Source organism: Symphalangus syndactylus, chromosome 17 (genome assembly GCF_028878055.3).
Source record: "Symphalangus syndactylus isolate Jambi chromosome 17, NHGRI_mSymSyn1-v2.1_pri, whole genome shotgun sequence".
In the NCBI taxonomy this organism is placed as follows: Eukaryota; Metazoa; Chordata; class Mammalia; order Primates; family Hylobatidae; genus Symphalangus; species Symphalangus syndactylus.
Window position 1 is genome coordinate 14,826,869 of NC_072439.2, and position 17,838 is coordinate 14,844,706.

Here is a 17,838-nt window from a genome sequence, read left to right on the forward strand (position 1 = left end):
CTACTTTCATTTAGGGAGGGCCAAAGGGGACATCGGAGCCTCCCCTGGCACCTGGTGGATATGTGGGCAGCATGGAAGGCTGCGCCCCTGACCTTGCCTGGCCTGGCTGGCCGGGAGGGGCAGGGAGCCGCTCTCTGTGGTGCCAAGAATGGCCCGAGGCTGAAGCCCAGGGAGCCCTGGGAGCGGGCGCCTAATTGTTTTGTTGACGCGGCTGCCGAGCACTTCCAGTAGGTTTCCTAATGAACTGGTTTGTTATCGGCCTCGCTGCAGCGCTGATAATTACATCAGAAACAGGGGGCCCGCTCGTCCTTCCCACGCCTTCTGTGAGCTGTCAGCGCAGATGTGGGCGCCTCTGCCCCTTCCTCGGTGTTTAACGCTTTGTGTGCCAAGGCACCTGCCACCCACGCCCACCCGAGACAGATGGTCGAGATGGCTGTGAGAGGCGTGTGACCGCCACTCGCCCCGGTTGGTGTCTGCTGGGCAGTGGTCACCGCGCAGGTCACTGTTCAGCTGCTGGGGAGGCAGTGGGTGAGGCCATCAAGGTCCAGGGAGGAGACAGGACACAAACAAGGGTGGGAGGAGGAATTTCTGCTCCTAGAGAGGGCGCAGGGACGCTGCAGCTGCGGCCTGGTGTGTCTGCCACCTGGGTAGCCCGGTCCACAGCCCAGGCAGCTGAAAGCGCCAGACATGTATCCTCTGGCAGTTTTGGAGGCAGAGGCTGAGATGGGTGTGTGGCAGGCCGAGCCCCCTCAGGGCGCCAGGGAGACCCCCCTGCCTCTCCTGGCTTTGGGGCTGGCCGAGATCTCAGGGCTGCTTGGCTTGCAGGGGTGTCACCGTCTCCTCTGCCCCATGGTCACGCGGCCCCTCCTCCCTGTCTTTGTGTCCTCTTGTCTGCTTCTAAGGACACCAGACGCTGGCCCCCAGCAGGCCCTGATCCTATGTGTAAATCACGCACTGATGACGGCTGGTACGACCCTGCTTCAGAAAAGCTCCTCTGTGAGGCCTTGGGTGCAGGATGCTGAGGAGCGCAGGGAACAGCACTGCAGGGGAGAACGGAAATTGCGAGGTCCCTGAGTGGGGGACCTGGCAGAGGCCAAATGTCAGAGGTCGGGGGCTGCAATAAGGGCCCTTGAAGTTAGATTTCATTACCGTGTGCGGGGAGAGGCACTGGGCAGTTCAGCAAGGGTGAGGGGCCACCGGCTGGAGAAGGGACTATGGGAGACATGGGGCAGGGAGCCCGGCGTGGATGGCCGCCATCTAGGCGGGCGGGCATGAGGTCTGTGGGCATGGGAAGAAGGGGACAACGCGGGCCTGTGTTTTAGGGGTGGTGCCTGTAGGACCTGGTGATAGGACAGAGGTGGGGGCACAGGGGAGGGGTGGGGACTTGGGCGTGTAGGTGTGCGGTGGTGCTGGGAGCGCACAGAGGGACGTGGAGGAGCCAGGACTGGGTGTGGTGTTCAGATGCATCAGAGCCTGCCTTCCAGTGTGGGAGCCACGGGCCACACATAGCACCGTATCCATTAACCAAAATGAAATAGAATGAACCCTCCACTCCTCAGTTGGACCAGCCGCAGGTCAAGCCCTTGCTAATAGCCAGGTGGGCTGGCAGCCGTGTCCTGGGCAGCGCAGGTGCAGGTCATCGCCGTCACCACAGACAGTCCTGTCGCAGTGCAGCTGATGCGTCCCGTGGAGGGGTCTCCAGCTTGGGATCGGCGCCGAGGTGTCCCGTGGAGGGGTCTCCAGCTCGGGGTCAGCACCGAGGCGTCCCGTGGAGGGGTCTCCAGCTCGGGGTCGGCGCCGAGGCGTCCCGTGCAGGTGTCTGCAGCTCAGGGTCGGCACCAGGGGCGGGGCAGGGGCCGCGTGAGGGATGGGACGTGCTGAGCCATAGATGTCGCGTCGGCAGCTATGAGATGCTGTGCCCTCCCCACACCAGGATCGCTGCTTCTAAGGCCCCCACCCGTCCCCATCCCTGTCCACAGCAGGGCAAGCACCAGCCATGCAATGTCTGTCGCCGTCGGCTGTGGAACCGCCCGCTGGTGGCTGGTATCGTCCTCAGTGTTCCGCCCTGGTTCCTGGATCAGGGGGCTGGGAGTTGGCACCGCAGCTGACAAGAGCATTCATGATCCCCGTGGTCAGATGCTATTTGGGTTTTTATTGGACCACATATAATCATTTTCTCTTTAGGCTGGTGGCTGTGTCTTCTCTCTGCCACTCTACTGTTTTACATGAGCAGACTCTAATATCTGTTCAGGCTTTTAAAAAAGAGATGGCCTCTGGTGAAAGCTCAGTACTGTTTAAATCAGGGGAAAGGTGGCAGATGAGTCCCCTGGGCTCCAGGGCAGCAGCGATAGCCCACCGCGTCTGCAGGTGGCCAGGGTCCCGCGATGATGCTGCCAGCCAGGCTGCTGCATGCTGAGAGCTGGGGGCCCACGAGCCTCAGTGCCGGACGCCCCCACAGTGTGGATCAGATCGCAAGGGGCTGGCCAGGGCGGGGCAGCGCCTGTTAGGAGGGAGGGGGCTGGGAGCAGCCAGGGTGGACCCCTCAACCTGGATCAGATCGCAAGGGGCTGGCCAGGGCGGGGCAGAGCCTGCTAGGAGGAGGGAGAGGGCCCGGAGCAGCCAGGTCAGACTCCTCAACCTGGGGACCCTCCCCTAACAGCTGCAGGCTTGAGTGTGTGCAGCGCTTGTGTGCGAGCATGTCGTTTGTGTGTGTGTTTCCCTGGGAATCAGACCCTGGCAGGGGCCCCCAGTCTATAGAGTGGGTGCTATAGACCCCAGCCGCTGGCAGGCAGAGTGTACACCCCACCAAGGGGCAGGCTGCCGAAAAGTCAGCTTCACAGGGAGCTTGTTTTAGGAGGAGGTCCTTGTGTTATGGAAATGTAGGCCACAGACAGGCGCACACAGGGCCGGTGTACAGTGTGGGGAGTCTTTTTTTTTTTGAGGTTGAGTTGCGCGCTATCACCCAGGCTGGAGTGCAGTGGTGTGATCTCGGCTCACTGCAACCTCTGCCTCCTGGGCTCAAGTGAGTTTCCTGCCTCAGCCTCCCTGAGCAGCTGGGACTACAGGTGCGCCACCACACCTGGCTAATTTTTGTATTTTTAGTAGAGGCGTGGTTTCTCCATGTTGGCCAAGCTGGTCTCAAACTCCTGACCTCAAGTGATCCACCTGCCTGGGCCTCCCAACGTGCTGGGATTACAAGCGTGAGCCATCGCGCCTGGCTATGGTGTGGGGAATCTTCACAACCCTACCCCATCCGGACTCCTGGCAGCATACAGTGGTGTCACCTTGGATGGGGAGCACGGTCCCAGGTCTCCACAGGCTTGGGGAACCCCTGGGGTTCCTGCTGATCTCAGTGCCCCTGCCCAAACCCCAGTTTCTCACTTCTGTGCGATGCGGCATTTCTATACTTGAGTCGCTGGTGACATTGGTGGTGCCTGTTGCTGTGGTGCCTCCCTGGTGGTGGTGGTGGTAGCGCGTGTTGCCATGGCGCCTGCCTGGTGGAGGAAGTGTCCCTCCGTTTCTGGGTTTGCCTTAATAGCTCAGAGAAGGCTGAGGGAAACCTGCGAATGATTTTAAACATCCCATGCTAGGGAAGGGCTTGTAAGGCCACACAGGATGGCTTCCATCAGAATCTACACTTTAAAGAGCATGGGCTGGCGGCATGTGTGGTGTGGAGTCAGCAGGGCGGGGAGAAAAGGACGAGGCACGTGCCCCATGGCCATCGGGTAATGGGGGTGGCGCCTGTTCACGAAGAAGAGTCGCCAAGGGAAGGAGGTGAGCAGGAACCAAAGCCACCAAGATGTTGCTCTCGGCCGGGCGCGGTGGCTCACGCCTGTAATCCCAGCACTTTGGGAGGCCGAGGCGGGCAGATCACGAGGTCAGGAGATCGAGACCATCCTGGCAAACACGGTGAAACCCCGTCTCTACTAAAAATACAAAAAATTAGCTGGGCACGGTGGCGGGCACCTGTAGTCCCAGCTATGCAGGAGGCTGAGGCAGGAGAATGGCGTGAACCCGGGAGGCGGAGCTTGCAGTGAGCTGAGATCGCGCCACTGCACTCCAGCCTGGGTGACAGAGCAAGACTCTGTCTCAAAAAAAAAAAAAGATGTTGATCTCACCATACACAGGATTCGTGAATATGTAGTAAAAGGCTGTAAAGCCGCACATGGCGCATCAGCCAGCCATCCAGGCTTCGTGGTTTTGTTTTTTGTTTTGTTTTTTGAGACAGAGTCTCCAAAAACTCCAGGTTGGAGTGCAGTGGTGCGGTCATAGCTCACTGCAGCCTTGACCTCCTGAGATCAAGCAATCCTCCTACCTCAGCCTCCCAGGTACCTGGGACTACAGGTATTGCACCACCATGCCCAGCTAATTTTTTGTAGTTTTTGTAGAGTTGGGGTCTCACTATGTTGTCCAGGCTGGCCTTGAACTCCTGAGCTCAAGGGATCTTCCTGCCTTGGCCTCCCAAAGCACTGAGATGACAGGTGTGAGCCACCGTGCCTGGCCTGTGCGGGCCTTGGTGGAGCTGCTCCTTCTGTCTTGATGGGGAGCATTTCCCAGACGTGCCCCATGGAAAAGGCAAGGTGCAGAGCAGGGAGCGTAGGATGTCACTGACACGAAAAGCAGAGGACTGCTGCCCTGTGTGTCAGGAGGCTGGGGCCTCAGGGCAGAGAGCACGTTGGCCACCTTCCCTTTTGTTCCTCTGGAGCTGGGTACTGGGTGCAGCGTTGGCTGTTCCAGAAAGTCTATGAGTTCTGTCTTCGTTTTGGCTCGGAGTTCTCCTGTGGGAGGTGCCCAGCGAGGATGATTCCCCTCTGCCACCAATGAGATGTGAACCCTCCTCCTCCTCTGAGCTCAGCAGAGCCATCGTGGACCTGGGGCCCCAAGCTTCTTTGGATCTCAGGCATGGGGGGCTCAAATGTCAGTCGGGAGTTGTCAAGCTCTGTGGAAGGTTTCTGCGTGTTTGCCCGAGCCCCGCCAGGAGGGGCTTCAGAAGTGCTTGTCCAAGTGCAGCCCATGAGCCCTGCAGAGCAAGGCAGGACGCAGAGGCAGACACAGCCCCCAGCTGGGCCAGGGCTGGTGGCCACGGGGCTTCCTGCATGAGCAGTGGCAGCCTCCGTGTGTAGTACATGGTCAGTAGAAGCCCCATTAACAGCAGGGGGACTCGGCCTCTGGGGAGCGGATTTGTTTTGCAATATGATGTTAAAGGAAGGTCTGGCATTCAGTATGTTTTTTATTTTATTTTTTATTACAGTTTACAAAAGCACACCAGTTTCATTGGATTTCAGGCATTTTGCATGGGATCATTATGGCTCAGAAGGCATAATCTCAGGCATTAGATTAGAGTGACAGGCTTGGGAATTCAGACCGGAGAACGGCTGCCCTGCCTGTTCCCTTGTAGGCGACTGGCAGATCTTGCTTTATAACAGGAAGTGCTCCCTTGGTGGCCCTGACTTGCCCAGCCTATGGGGTTTGCTTGTGTTATCTCATTTAAAACCCTTGGCAGCATGAGGTTGGTCCATCTAGTTCCCTAGAAAGGTGCCATGGACTGAAGGTCTGTGTCCCCTCAGAGTCATCTGTTGAGTCCTCATACCCCTCCCTAGGGTGATGGTATTAAGAGATGGGGCCTCTAGGAGGCAATGAGGGCATGAGGGTGATGACCTCATTGATGGGATCAGTGCCCTTATTATGAAAGAGCCCCCAGAGAGCTCCCTTTGCCCCCTCCACCATGGGAGGACTCAGTGAGAAGATGCCAAGAATCAGTAAGTGACCCTCACCAGACACCAGATCTTGCTGGTGCCTGATCTTGGACTTCCCAGCCTCCAGAACCATAAGAAATAAGCAATTTGCTTATAAGCCCCCAGCTTATGGTATTTTGTTTCAATAATGGACTAAGACAAAAGGTTCATCACAGTCACTTCCTCACATGCCATTTCCCTCATCCCTGCCTCCGAGGAATGTGCAGGGTGGATTTCTGAGCCTTTAGTTGCTGCTTTCTTTCCTTTTGGCAGAGATACTTTGAGGGGAACCAGGTCACATAGAACAACCTCCGGTTCCGGTAGTGGTGGGCACACACTGGGTAGCAGTGGGCAGTGGAGAGGATTGTGGGGTGCCAGAAGGCCCATTTGTTTCCTTTCTCTTTAAACATGATGAGCAGGTCTGTGCAAATCTACTCCAAAGTCCAAGGATGCTGAGAGGCCAAAGAGGCTGGCATTCAGTTTCTCAGAGAGAAACATTTAATAAGGATTTACAAAGAGAAGCCATGTCTGTGTCTTGGGTGGCAGCAGTGAGACAAGATGGTGGATCCCTGCACCATCACCCCCAGACCTAGGGCTTATATACCATAGGGAAGGGTTGTTTGGGGATGTGCAAGACAATTGAAATATGGAAACCTCAGGGCCGTTTGACCAAAGGGCAAGATTTACAGTAAGTACCTGCTCTTATACAAGGAGTGGTAGATGAACTGGAAGTCTCAGAGGCCTTCCCAGAATGGGGGTTAATCAGAAGCCAACATGGCAGGTTAGCATCCAAGATGGAGTTGCTTTGGCCTCCACACCTGCTGTGACCTCATTTCTGAGAGACATACCCTCCAGGGGCTTCTTGAGAAAGGAACACAGGCAGTAAAGTTTTGAGACTTTTCTCATTTGAAAACAGGGCCTGAGGGTGGCACCCTCATGGAGGAGATCAGAGCCCTTATAAAAGAGCCCCCAGAGAGCTCCTTCACCCCTTCCACCAGAGGAGGACATGGCGAGAAGGCACCATCTAAGAACCAGGAAGTGACCCTCACCAGACACCAAATCTGCCAGTGCTTTAATCTTGGACTTTCCAGCCTCCAGAACCATGAGAAATAAGGAAAGGGCAGAAATTGAAAATGAAACCAAAACTCCACAGGATGGTTAGGCAACAAAGTAGAAGAACTTGTGCAGGAAAAGCTGCTGTCTGGGTGGTAGATAGTTTGGCTGGGTATTGAAGTCCCTTTGAAGCCCACACCCATCCATGGTTCTCATTCAGTGCTGCTGGCACAAAGATGCTCCTCTGATTCCTCATCCTTGGTATGGGACCTGTTTTTCTCCCTTCTGGAAGCTTATCGAACCCTCTTTGTGTCCCAAGTGTCCTGAAGTCCCCTCATTGGGTACCTGATATGTGTCTGATTTTTGTCACTTGCCTCTCCTTGGGCCCTTCCATTCATCTTTTCCAACCTTTCCTATGATTCTGGTAAACTTTCTTGAGTGGTTTCATTGATTATTTGCTCTCCTGTCTTTCTTGTTTCTATTTCAAACTCCTGTCACTCGCTGTTGGGCTTTCAGAACAAGTGTTCTACTTTCTTTATCTTCCCCACCTCCATTTTCTACTTTGTCTTTTTTGTTGTTGTTGTTGTTGTCTTCAAGACAGGATCTCACTCTGGAATGAGACAGTCTCAGGCTAGAGTGCAGTGGTGCAGTCATAGCTCACTGCAGCCTCGAACCCCTAGGCTCAAGTGATCCTCCTGCCTCAGCCTTCTGTGTAGTTTGGACCACAGGTGTGTGCCACCACACTGGCTAATTTTTTGTAGAGATAGAGTCTCGCCATGTTGCCCAGGCTAGTCTTGAACTGACCTCAAGTGATCCTCTCACCCTGGCCTCTCAAAGTGCTGGGATTAAGGTGTGAGCCACCACACTTGGCCTCTTTGTCTGTTTTATTAATTTGTTTTCTGGAAGAGTTCCTCAACTTCCTCACTTAACCTGTCTATTGATGTGTTTTTATTGGTGTTTTTCATTTCTGCCCTTTTTTGTCCTCTGGATATTCCTTTTGTTATAAGCCGTGTTCTTCTTTCATGATGTAGTATCTTTTATTTCTGAGCATATTGATTGACGATAGGTTTAAATTCTTTTTGAAAATATCTTCTCTGGCCAGACACGGTGGCTCACACCTGTGATTCCAGCACTTTGGGAGGCCGAGGCGGGAGGATCACCTGAGGTCAGGAGTTCAAGACCAGCCTGGCCAACATGGTGAAACCCTGTCACTACTAAAAATACAAAAAATTAGCTGGGTGTGGCAGTGGGTGCCTGTAATCTTAGCTACTCGGGAGGCTGAGGTAGGAGAAACACTTGAACCCAGGAGGCGGAAATTGCAGTGAACCAAGGTTGCACCATAGCACTCCAGCCTGGGCAACAAGAGCGAGACTCCATCTCAAAAAAAAAAAAAAAAAAAAAAAAAGAAAAGATCTTCTCTGTCCTCTGTTTCTGTTTCTTACCAGTTTTTTTTGTTTTGATTGTTTATTTTAATCTCTGGGGATCATGGTGCAGGCCCATCTCTCTGATGCTTGGGGGTAATGATCTAGTGTAATGATTACTAGTGAGGAGCTAGGTGCAGTGGGTCACACCTGTAATGCAGCACTTTGGGAGGCTGAGGCAGGAGAATTGCTTGAGCCCAGGACTTGGAGTCTGCAGTGCACTGCTGTGATCACGCCACCGCACTGCACTCCAGCTCCAGCATGGGCAATAGAGTAAGACTGTCTAAAAAAAAAAAAAAAAAAAAAAAACAAAAACCCAAAACCCAAAAAACCCAAGTGGGCAATGGATGCTGGCGATGGCTCGGGATGCAAGGGGATAGCGGGGAGGGCCTCACTTGGTGCTTTCGCCGGGGATATCCTGGTGGGCTGTGGATGCAGGGGGATGGCAGGGAGGGCCCCACTCGGTGCCTTCCCCAGGTAGATCCAGGTGGGCTGTGGATGCAGGGGAAGGGCGGGGAGGGCCTCACTCAGTGCCTTCCCTGGGGAGATCCGGGTGGGCTGTTATGGAGGGGGCCCACATCAGGCCCTTTGGGTCTCTCCCCTTGGGCTGGCCAGATTAAACAGGGAGTAGCCCTCCAGCCACCAGCCTGGGCTCCTAAGGGTGGCACCCACATCCTCCACTGTGCCCAGTGTCCCCAGCCCAGACACCCACCTTCTCCAGCCTCCCCAGTAAATGAGCCTAGGGAGTCCAGCGAGGAGGGGCAGGCGGCCGCCAGGGTGCCAGGAGGGGTCGGGTGCTCCAGCAGTCCTTGCTCAGACCTCTGTTTTGAGCAACTCCACCCTCGTTTCCAGCGGATCCTGGGCCGTGAGGCGTGGCGTGTGCGCCTGCCACCACCGTCTGTGTCTCTGCTGGGAATGGCTCCCTGGTGGCTGTCGATCTGCTCGCCATGTCCCACCCCCAGCCTGCCGTCATCTCCTTTTCCATCCTCCCTGTCCTTGCAGGTGTGTCCTCCCTAAAGGCACTTTCTTGTGGCTTCAGGAGAGAGATGGGTGGTGTGGTCTTGCCAGCCTACCAGGGCGTCACTTAGAGCCAGGAGCCGTGAGCGTGGCCTCCTTCCTGCAGTTGCCTCTGGCTGCCCAGGAGGGGCGTGGTGTTGCCTGGCAGGGAGTGGAGGCAGTGGGGCCTTCTAGGGGTCCTCCCTTGAAGGGTCAGCAGACCGATGTGGAAGTCACCAAGGATGAAGGCCGGAGCCTGGGGGAGGGTGGAGCTGGACACCCCTGGGAAGTCTGGGAGAGGGGCTGAGCCTCCACAGGCCAGGGGAGCAGGGAAGGAATGGGGCCGGGGTCGGTGTGGCCTCTGGGGCCCCTCCCGGTCTCTTACTGTTGGTGTTGGGAGGGATCTCGCACCACAGCAGGGAATGGAGGCCCTGGCTCCCCTCAGGCTCTCCCTTCACCAGCAATGGGTGGCAGGCGACGGGTGACAGGTGATGGGTGCAGCACCCGCCCCGCCCATTGGAGAGGGTGCTGCGGCCTGTGGATGCCGCCCCTGACGCCAGCGTCTCTCTCCCCGCTCCCTTCCCCTGGCCTCCCTGGGAGCAGTCTCTGAGTGGTGAAGAGCTCTCCACGTCTGGTGCTGTGGCGATGCTAAGTAATAAGATCTCCAAGTTTTATTGGACATTAATATTTATTCCTATGAAAAGGTTAAATTTATTTCACTTTAAAGCCCTGGGGAGTGCAAGATGGAGCCAAAGTCACCCCCCCCAACTACGGCCCTGCCCACCACGTACCCACCCCTCCCGCACAGGCCAGTCCTAGTGATGGCCTGCAGGACAGGGCAGGATGTGTGGGGCAGTTGGTGGCACCCCCTTTTGGAAGGCACTGCTGCCAGTGGGGCCGGTGAGTGTGCAGAGCCCAGGGCCAGTGTGTGCTTCCTGCAGGCACCGGGAAGGCCTGGCCACTCCTCAGCTCTCTGACCCCTTCCCCTGCTCTCTGCAGCAGGCACCACACAAGCCAATTTCGGTTGGCACGACGTCCTGCAGCAGGCCCTGGGCTGTGCGGCTGCCGGCTCCGAGCCCATCGACATTCTTATTTCTATTTTTTTCATGCTTTGGAAAAAAGAAATCTATTTATCTCTGCATCGGGTCTCGCTCTGCATAACCAGAGGCAAACCAGCAGCCCCGCCCGCTTTCTCATTTTCCTGGGAAGGTAGCAGCGGGTCCTCTGAGGCCTGCGTCGGGAATATCGGGCTGTCGGATGCGTCAGTCTTCAGGGGCAGGTGATGGCCGCATTGCTTCCAGCTCTTTGGCTTGGTGTTTGGGCACCAGGTGACAGGGGCCAGCCAGCAGCAGCAGTGCTGAGGTTAGTCCAGGTCCCCTGAACTCAACGGCCATCAATCCCAGGCCTGTCATTTGCAAGCAGCTGCAACAGCTGGTCGAGCCTCCTGCTAGGCCCTCTCTCCACCCCAGGTTTTTCTTAAGGGTCTGTGATGGCATCTGTCAGTGGATACTCATGTTAGCCATGTCAGGAGGGTCTTTGTTGGAGAAGGATGGAGGGAACGGCCCCGAGCCTGGGGGGCCCAGCTTCTGCTCTGTGAGGCTCGCTCTACACCCTGTTCCCTTCCCGATCCTCTTCCCCACCCTGCCCTGGTCCTGAAGGAGGTGACATGGGGCACGGGGGTGCACGGCCACCTCCCGTAGAACCAGGGCAGGCCAGCCACCTTCTGAGTGGCTTCCAAGCTCCTGAGGCTTGGCCACCCGCACATCATGGGGTGGGTGGGGGCAGAAGGAGGGGCCCTCCCCACGGCTGCCTGCAGTCTGGCCCTCCCCTTTTTATCTGGGAAAAAGTGTCCTGTGGCTGCTGGGCAGGTGGCAGGGAGGCTGGCCGAATCCCTGGCCAATGAGTCCCACTGACAGGACCCCAAGAAGCAGAGGAGCTCGCTCTGGCTGGTGCACCTCCACCCCGACAGCAGCAGGACGAGCAGGCATGCCGGTGCAGCTCCTGGACACCTGCCCCTTTCTGCTCCTGGGTCCCCTGGCTTCTCATATGTGCTTATTTTGTCTCCCAGTTACACTGTGAGCTGCTTCAGGGCGGGGGCCCGACGTTGCACGGTAAAACTATGTTAATTCAGACTTATTAATTCAGAGCCTATAATAGTTCAGACATGGGAGACGTGACTCTTTTTGAGCTAAAAGTTGGAAACCGTTTTGCTCTGGGTTTTTATGGCCACAATTGCAGAACCTAATCTAAGATCAGTACCTTTTTTTTTTTTTCCTAGCAACTAAAATCTTGGGAAATTAAAGGTCCTTAAAATGTGCTTTCAATTGTGAGCCAGACAGTTCTGAACCTGGCGAAGAGCAGGTACAGGAATGCTCTGTCTTGGAAGGGGGTTTTGTCTGGGAATGCCACTTCCAGGATTCAGACCTCATGTATGTCCCTCGGGAGCTTCCAGAATTGGACTGCTTTTAGGTGGAATGTATTGGAACTGATGTCAGTGAGAAAATGGACACCCTCACACCTCCCAAAAATTAGAAACAAAAGACCTCACTCTCAGGCCGTGCCTCTTCTCTTCCCCAGACCCTGGGCAGGTCTCAGCAAACCTGGGAGAACCAGAGCCTGACTCCAGGTCCTGAAGTTGTCATTTCAGGAACCTGAATTGCTGTTTTCTCCCATGTATGAGTGTCTGGGCTCATTAAGACAACTGGGGCCATCCCAGCCGGAATGTGCAAAGTCCGTGGGCTCCGGGAGTTTAGAGCTGGGTCAGGTGGTGAGGCTGGGAGAATTGCACCCCCTGGGCTCTGTCCGGGCAGCAGGATCCAGGTCCCCATGAGGTTGAGGTGCAGTGGGCCCGGCTCCCTGAGCTGCCCCTGAGTTCTGGGGGCAGCGTGCCCACAGTACATGGCCACCATGGGCTGATGGTGCAGAGGGCACAGGACCAAGAGTGGGGCAGAGCGGGAGGCTGGGACTCTCCATGCCTGGAGCTGGGCTGCTTCCTGGCAGGGGCAGTCAGAGGCCCGGAAGCCTGTGGTGGGGCGTGCACCGCTGCCACGCTCCGTACGAACTGGGACTCCTGCCCATGTCTATACAGACACACCTGCGATGGCTCCCATAGTGTGCTGAAGCTGGTCTGTGGGACGTGGTGTTCACCCCGAGGCTGTTACACTGCAAGTTACACTAGAAAAGTTACTTCATGACTTAAGTCAGGCTTCAGCAAGCTTTTTCTTTTGAGACAGGGTCTCAGTCCGTTGCCCAGGCTGGAGTGCTGTGGCATGATCACAGCTCACTGCAGCCTTGACCGCCTGGGCTCAGGTGATCCTCCCACCTCAGCCTCCCAAGTAGCTAGGACAATAGGCGTGCACCACCACACTCACCTAATTTTAAAAATAAATTTTTGTAGAGACAGCATCTTGCTATGTTATGTTGCCCAGGCTGGTTTTGAACTCCTGGCCACAAGCGATCCTCCTGCCTCAGCCTCCCAAAGTGCTGGGATTACAGGTGTGAGCCACCATTTGAGTCAGCCCAAACTTATTGTAAAGGACCTGATAGTGACTGTTTGCAGCGTTGCAGGCGGTGCATTCCCCATCGTGAATGTTCAGCCCTGCCCTTGTAGCGTGAACACAGCTGTGGGTGATACATAAACGAATGGGCATGGCTATGTGCCAATAAAATTTTATTCACCAAAACAAGTGGCAGGCCAGATGTGGCCCATGGGCCCGCCTTAGATGATATGCCTTTTCAATAAAGAGATTTAGAGAAATAAGTAGCGCAGAAGTGTTTAATCCCACAATTGAAAGAACCACAGTTATTGTTTTGATGCATTTCCCTGTCTTTAGAGACCTCTGCCCATAATTGGGCTCTTGCTATATTCATGACCGTGCATTTTGTGTTTCTTCAGATAACAGACACATCCTGAGGACGTTTCTGTCATTGAAAGGGTCCTGTAGACTGCATCTCCCCAGCGCACGCCTCCCTGTTCCGTGTTGTTTATTTAGTCTGTCCACGATGGTTGAATGGTTTGGTTAGAGTCATTGTGATGTGTGTATGTGCGCAAGCGTACTTGTCTTTCAGTATAAAAGCAAAGGACATCTTTGAATTCCTTCCTTCCTTAGGCAAGATTGCTAGCAGGGGGAGATTAGGGACAAGCTTGCCTGGAGTGTGCAAAGATCCACGTTCCGCCCATCGTCTGCAGCTTGGAAGAGCTGCTCAGCTCCTCCTTGCATCCTCCTGAGGCTGCCAGGGTCTGCTCCATGCTCACTGGGGGCCAAGTAGGGGCCGTGGTGCTGACCCACCCTCCTCCTCTGGGGGATTCCGCAGGACCCAGCAGCCACCCCTGCCTCTGCTGTCGCTAGCTTTGGGCAATGCGTGTCTCCTGCGTGCAGGAGCACTGTGAAGCCTCTGCTGATTCGCTGGCAAGCGGCACTGTCCAGGCCCCCAGCGGTGCACTTGGCAGGGTGGTCAGGCCGCCCCCTGACATGAGCGCTGTCTAAGAACCCAGTTCTGCTTGGCGTCTGGGGCGCCAAGAGGGGTGGCCTTGCTTTGAGACTCTGTTCTGCTGGCCTTAGCTGAGACCCAGAAGAAGCTTATGGGTTCCAGCCCAGCGCAGAGCGGTGAGACCAGGATCTTAGGGTTGGGGAGAGTGGTGGGGGCAGAGAGCCTGCAGTTGGTGGGCCCAACCTGTAGATGAGAGGCTGACCCCAAGGCAGGGCAACCCAGGGCCGTGACTGCAGAGAATGCGTCGTATTTGGGAAAAAAGACCCTCAGTGGAGACTGAGGGTGGGACCCTGGCTTCATGCTCCGCATTCCTCACCTGAGTCCCCACCTCCTGGTCTCGGACCTCCACCTGTACCCAGAGGCTGCTCAGCACTGAGGGGGCACTGCCACCCTGCCTTGGCCAGACGCTCCCAGCTTCCCCAGCAGCTCTCAGGGCGGCCTCACCCATACACACGGTTCTAGTGGCTGCGTGTATCACGCCACACAATGGGACACAGGGCCCTGGGGTGTGCTTAGGCCTTCGGGGGCCACACAGACCTCCTCTTGCCCTGTTTGTGCCTGATTTCTCCATCAGAAACTAATGACACAGCCAGATTCCCCCGGATGGCGCCTGCCTGATCTGTCGCGAGTGCTGACAGAGGACCACCAAGTCGGGGAGCAGGAATTGGAGCGGGCAGGGCCCGTCCCCTCCAGTCACTCCTGCACAGCCTCACAGACACGTGTGTCCCAGAGAGTGGGGAGCTAGACAGGGCTGTGGTGAGAGCAGTCAGGGGCCTCGCTAATGAAAATAGACAGCGAGGTCTGCCCTGCCCCAGGACTCTGTGGTGAGGCTCCCTCCGGCCTGCTCTGAACCTTTCCCAGCCACAGTAGAACAGCCCACAGAAGTCCTCACGTGCCTGAATCACCTTTTTCATGGGCACGTGGCTCCCACAGGCGCACAGCCCATCACAAGAGGCCAGAGTTGGTGGCTCGCAGTGGGGGCTGGGCATGTTCGGCAGGAGGCTGCTGCTAAGGGGAGCTGGGTCTCCTCACCAGCCCTAGCGGGTTTCTCTCCCACACTGCAGCCCTGCTGAGCTGCCCAGCACTCAGAAGTGACTGCTCTGTGTCCTTGATCCATGAGGCTGTGCTTCCCTCCCTGTGACCCACTGGCTTGGCCTCCTTCCTGCTGTTTGCTCCTTGGGTGTCCTGGCTCCCCAGCTCCCTGCAGAGCCACGTGGAGACTTGCAGGAATGCTCCCAGCCGCCACCTCCTTCCAGTCCAGCCGTGGGCAGGCTGGCACCAGTAGCTTTGTCCTGGCAGTGGCATCAGCCCCCGGAGCAGGGGATGCATCTGGAGCTGGGCCAGCCCCAGCCGGGCAAGGGGGCTCAGGCCAGGCTCCAGGCCGCGGCAATGCGCTCCATGGAGCGTGTCTGCTTCTCCCCATTCACGGGTGCACACAGGTGCTTTTTTTAATTACTTAAGGAAAAGCAATTGCAAAGCTGCTCAATACAAATCCCCTAAGCTGCTGTGGATGGGGATGCCGGGGCAGTCGGCCTGGCCAGGAGTCTGAAACGCGGGCACCATCTGTGCTCCTGCCACTCCACGGCCAAATGACACCACCAGCCTTTCTCTCCCACGCTATCTTTCATTAAATGAATTGAGTTTGCTGGGAATTGCTGGGCCATAAATATTCCCTCCTGCTCAGCATGGCAGGGCTCTAACTGTTCCCAAGCCCCTGCTCCTGGATCCAGCAGAAGTTTCCATGGTCCCCCTGGGACGGGGTAAGGTGGGGGGAGGCACGAGCTGCAGGAAATTCCACAGGAAGGTTTCCGCTGTCCCCAACCGCGTCAGATTTGGGGTCGTAAATATGTCAGTGTCTCCAAGCAAAGTGCGGGCCGCCTGGAAAGGTTTGTCAGGGCAAGGGGAATAGTCGCGTTGAATTAAGTCTTTCCCTTCCCGTTTCCTTCATCCCATTGAGCACGGGTGGTGACAGCAAGACAGGTACTTGAAACAGAAGAGTGTCTCACGATTTTTGGAAATGGGCTTCTCCTGTGCCTGTTTGATGGAGAGGCAGAAAGTTCCCTGTGGGCTTCTGAGGCTGAGATGAGGGTTGGCAGAGGTAGGGGCAGCCTGTGTCTGGCACGTGGTCCCTGGGCCTGCCTCTCCCCAGCAGGGGATGAGGTCTGTGCCCCCTTCAGAGGGGGGGCCTGTGCCTCTGCCCCCCACACCCCGAGCTTCCGCATGGCCCTCCCTCATGCCTGTGGAGACTCCCAGGGGCTACTTTGTCCCCTAGAGTCTAGACCAGGAATTTCCAAACTGCTGCCCGCGGGTCAACTCTGGCCCTGGCCTCTGTTTATCAGTAAAGTTTTATTGACACACAGCCACGCATGTGCATTTGCCCATCGTCCGTGATGCTTTTGAGGCACGGTGCAGAGTTTCTCGAAGCTGAAAACACTTAGCATTTGGGCCTGTGTGACAGTTGGCCAGCCCTGCCCTTTCCCCCTTCCTCTTGAGGTTGGGGTTTTTCCAGCCCCATCTCAGCCTCGTCCCAGTAGGTAAGTGACAGACCAGAGCTTCCTGGCCACCTCCTGGGATCTGATTGCCATGGTGGTCATCGCTGCTTGGGCATCTGGGTTCATGCCCCCTGGGGCCTGGCTTCTCTGGCCCCAAGTCCCTGAAATGTTGAGCGTCACCAGGTCACCTGCAGAACATCCTTCACAGTGCCCAGTGTGACCAAAGTGATGCAGCGGCAGAGCCACCAAGAACAGTGACCTGGGAAGGACTGAGGGCGTGAGGGTGGCAGGTCTGCCTGGGAGGCAGCTGGAGGGGACTTCACCTCATCCTTGCCACCCGCTTGAGGTTCCCAAACACAAGGGGCCATCCTATTGGGTGTTTGCTCAATTCCCCCAAGACCCCAGGCAAGCCGGCCGCAGCACGTGGCACGTTAATGTCCTTTCTTAGCTGCTGAGTCCCTGAGCCTCCCAGACCCTCAGTGTCTTCTTCGTTAACATTGGTGTCCCTCCAGCCCTGCAAGCTGGAGGCAGTCAAGTGAGGTGCGCAGGAGCCTGTGGGCCACCTCGTGAGGCCTCCTGAGGAGGGGCCGTTGTCACATTCCGGGATTCCTGTTGGTTCTCTCAGCTCTTGGGGGACTGCCGTTGTCTCCCTTCTTCCCAGCCCTCTTGGAACGATTGCTGTTATAAAATACTCCGTATCCATTTTTACCTATCTGGGGGCACCCGCGTCTGACGGGAGGGAGATTTTTGCCTGAACCAACAGGAGGCATCTGAACCTCAGCCTCGCTGGTCTCCGGACAGCTGTGCGTGGGACAGTGCCCAGTCCTGAACCTCAGGCCCCTCATCGAGCCACGCCCAGCCCCCATTTCTCTTGGGTGTTTGCTCAGTGGCTGTTCTAACTCCACGGAGGCAAACCAGGGACTCACAACTGGGGGATGCCATTTCCTGACTTGTGATAGAAGTTCTAGAAACAGAACAGGAGTGGTGGTGCACACCTGTAATCCCAGGGCTTTGGGAGGCTGAGGCAAGAGGATCACTTGAACCCAGAAGTTCAAGACTAGCCTGAGCAACATAGCGAGACCCTATCTCTAAAAATTCTCTTAAGAATTAGCCAGATGTGGTGGTTGGTGCCTGTAGTCCCAGCTACTTGGGAGGCTGAGGCGGGAGAATCGCTTGAGCCTAAGAGGTTGAGGCTGCAGTGAGCCATGATTGCACCACTGCACTCCAGCCTGGGTGACAGAGTGAGACCCTGTCTCAAAAAGAAAAATGTCCTAGAAGCAAGTGGAAAGCTCAGCGGTGGGATGGGGTGTGGGAGGCCCGGGCTGTGGGCCCTACCTGCTCTGGGGTGGGGTGTGTGGAGCCAGCCGTCCAGGTGCGGTGCGAGGGCTCAGGCGCCTGTCTCCTGCCACAGTGCACGTGCCGGAAGGACATGGTCAAGATCTCCATGGACGTGTTCGTGCGCATCCTGCAGCCCGAGCGCTACGAGCTGTGGAAGCAGGGCAAGGACCTCACGGTGCTGGACCACACGCGGCCCACGGCGCTCACCAGCCCTGAGCTGAGCTCCTGGAGTGCGTCCCGGGCCTCGCTGAAGGCCAAGCTCCTCCGCAGGTGAGTTGCCAAGGGACTGCCGTGTGACTGGCCCAGCGTGAT

At 56.5% G+C, this 17,838-nt stretch overlaps 1 protein-coding gene across 8 annotated transcripts in view; it reads left to right on the top strand.

Moving 5' to 3' along the window:
- The window catches only part of KDM4B (lysine demethylase 4B), a 184,620-nt gene that overhangs the window by 123,081 nt on the left and 43,701 nt on the right, over nucleotides 1-17,838 (top strand). For all 8 annotated transcript variants that reach the window (XM_055251366.2, XM_055251324.2, XM_055251365.2 and 5 more), the window contains exon 10: nucleotides 17,600-17,796. In XM_055251366.2, the coding sequence (XP_055107341.2) occupies nucleotides 17,600-17,796 (197 nt within the window). The remainder of the gene's footprint in view (nucleotides 1-17,599; nucleotides 17,797-17,838) is intronic.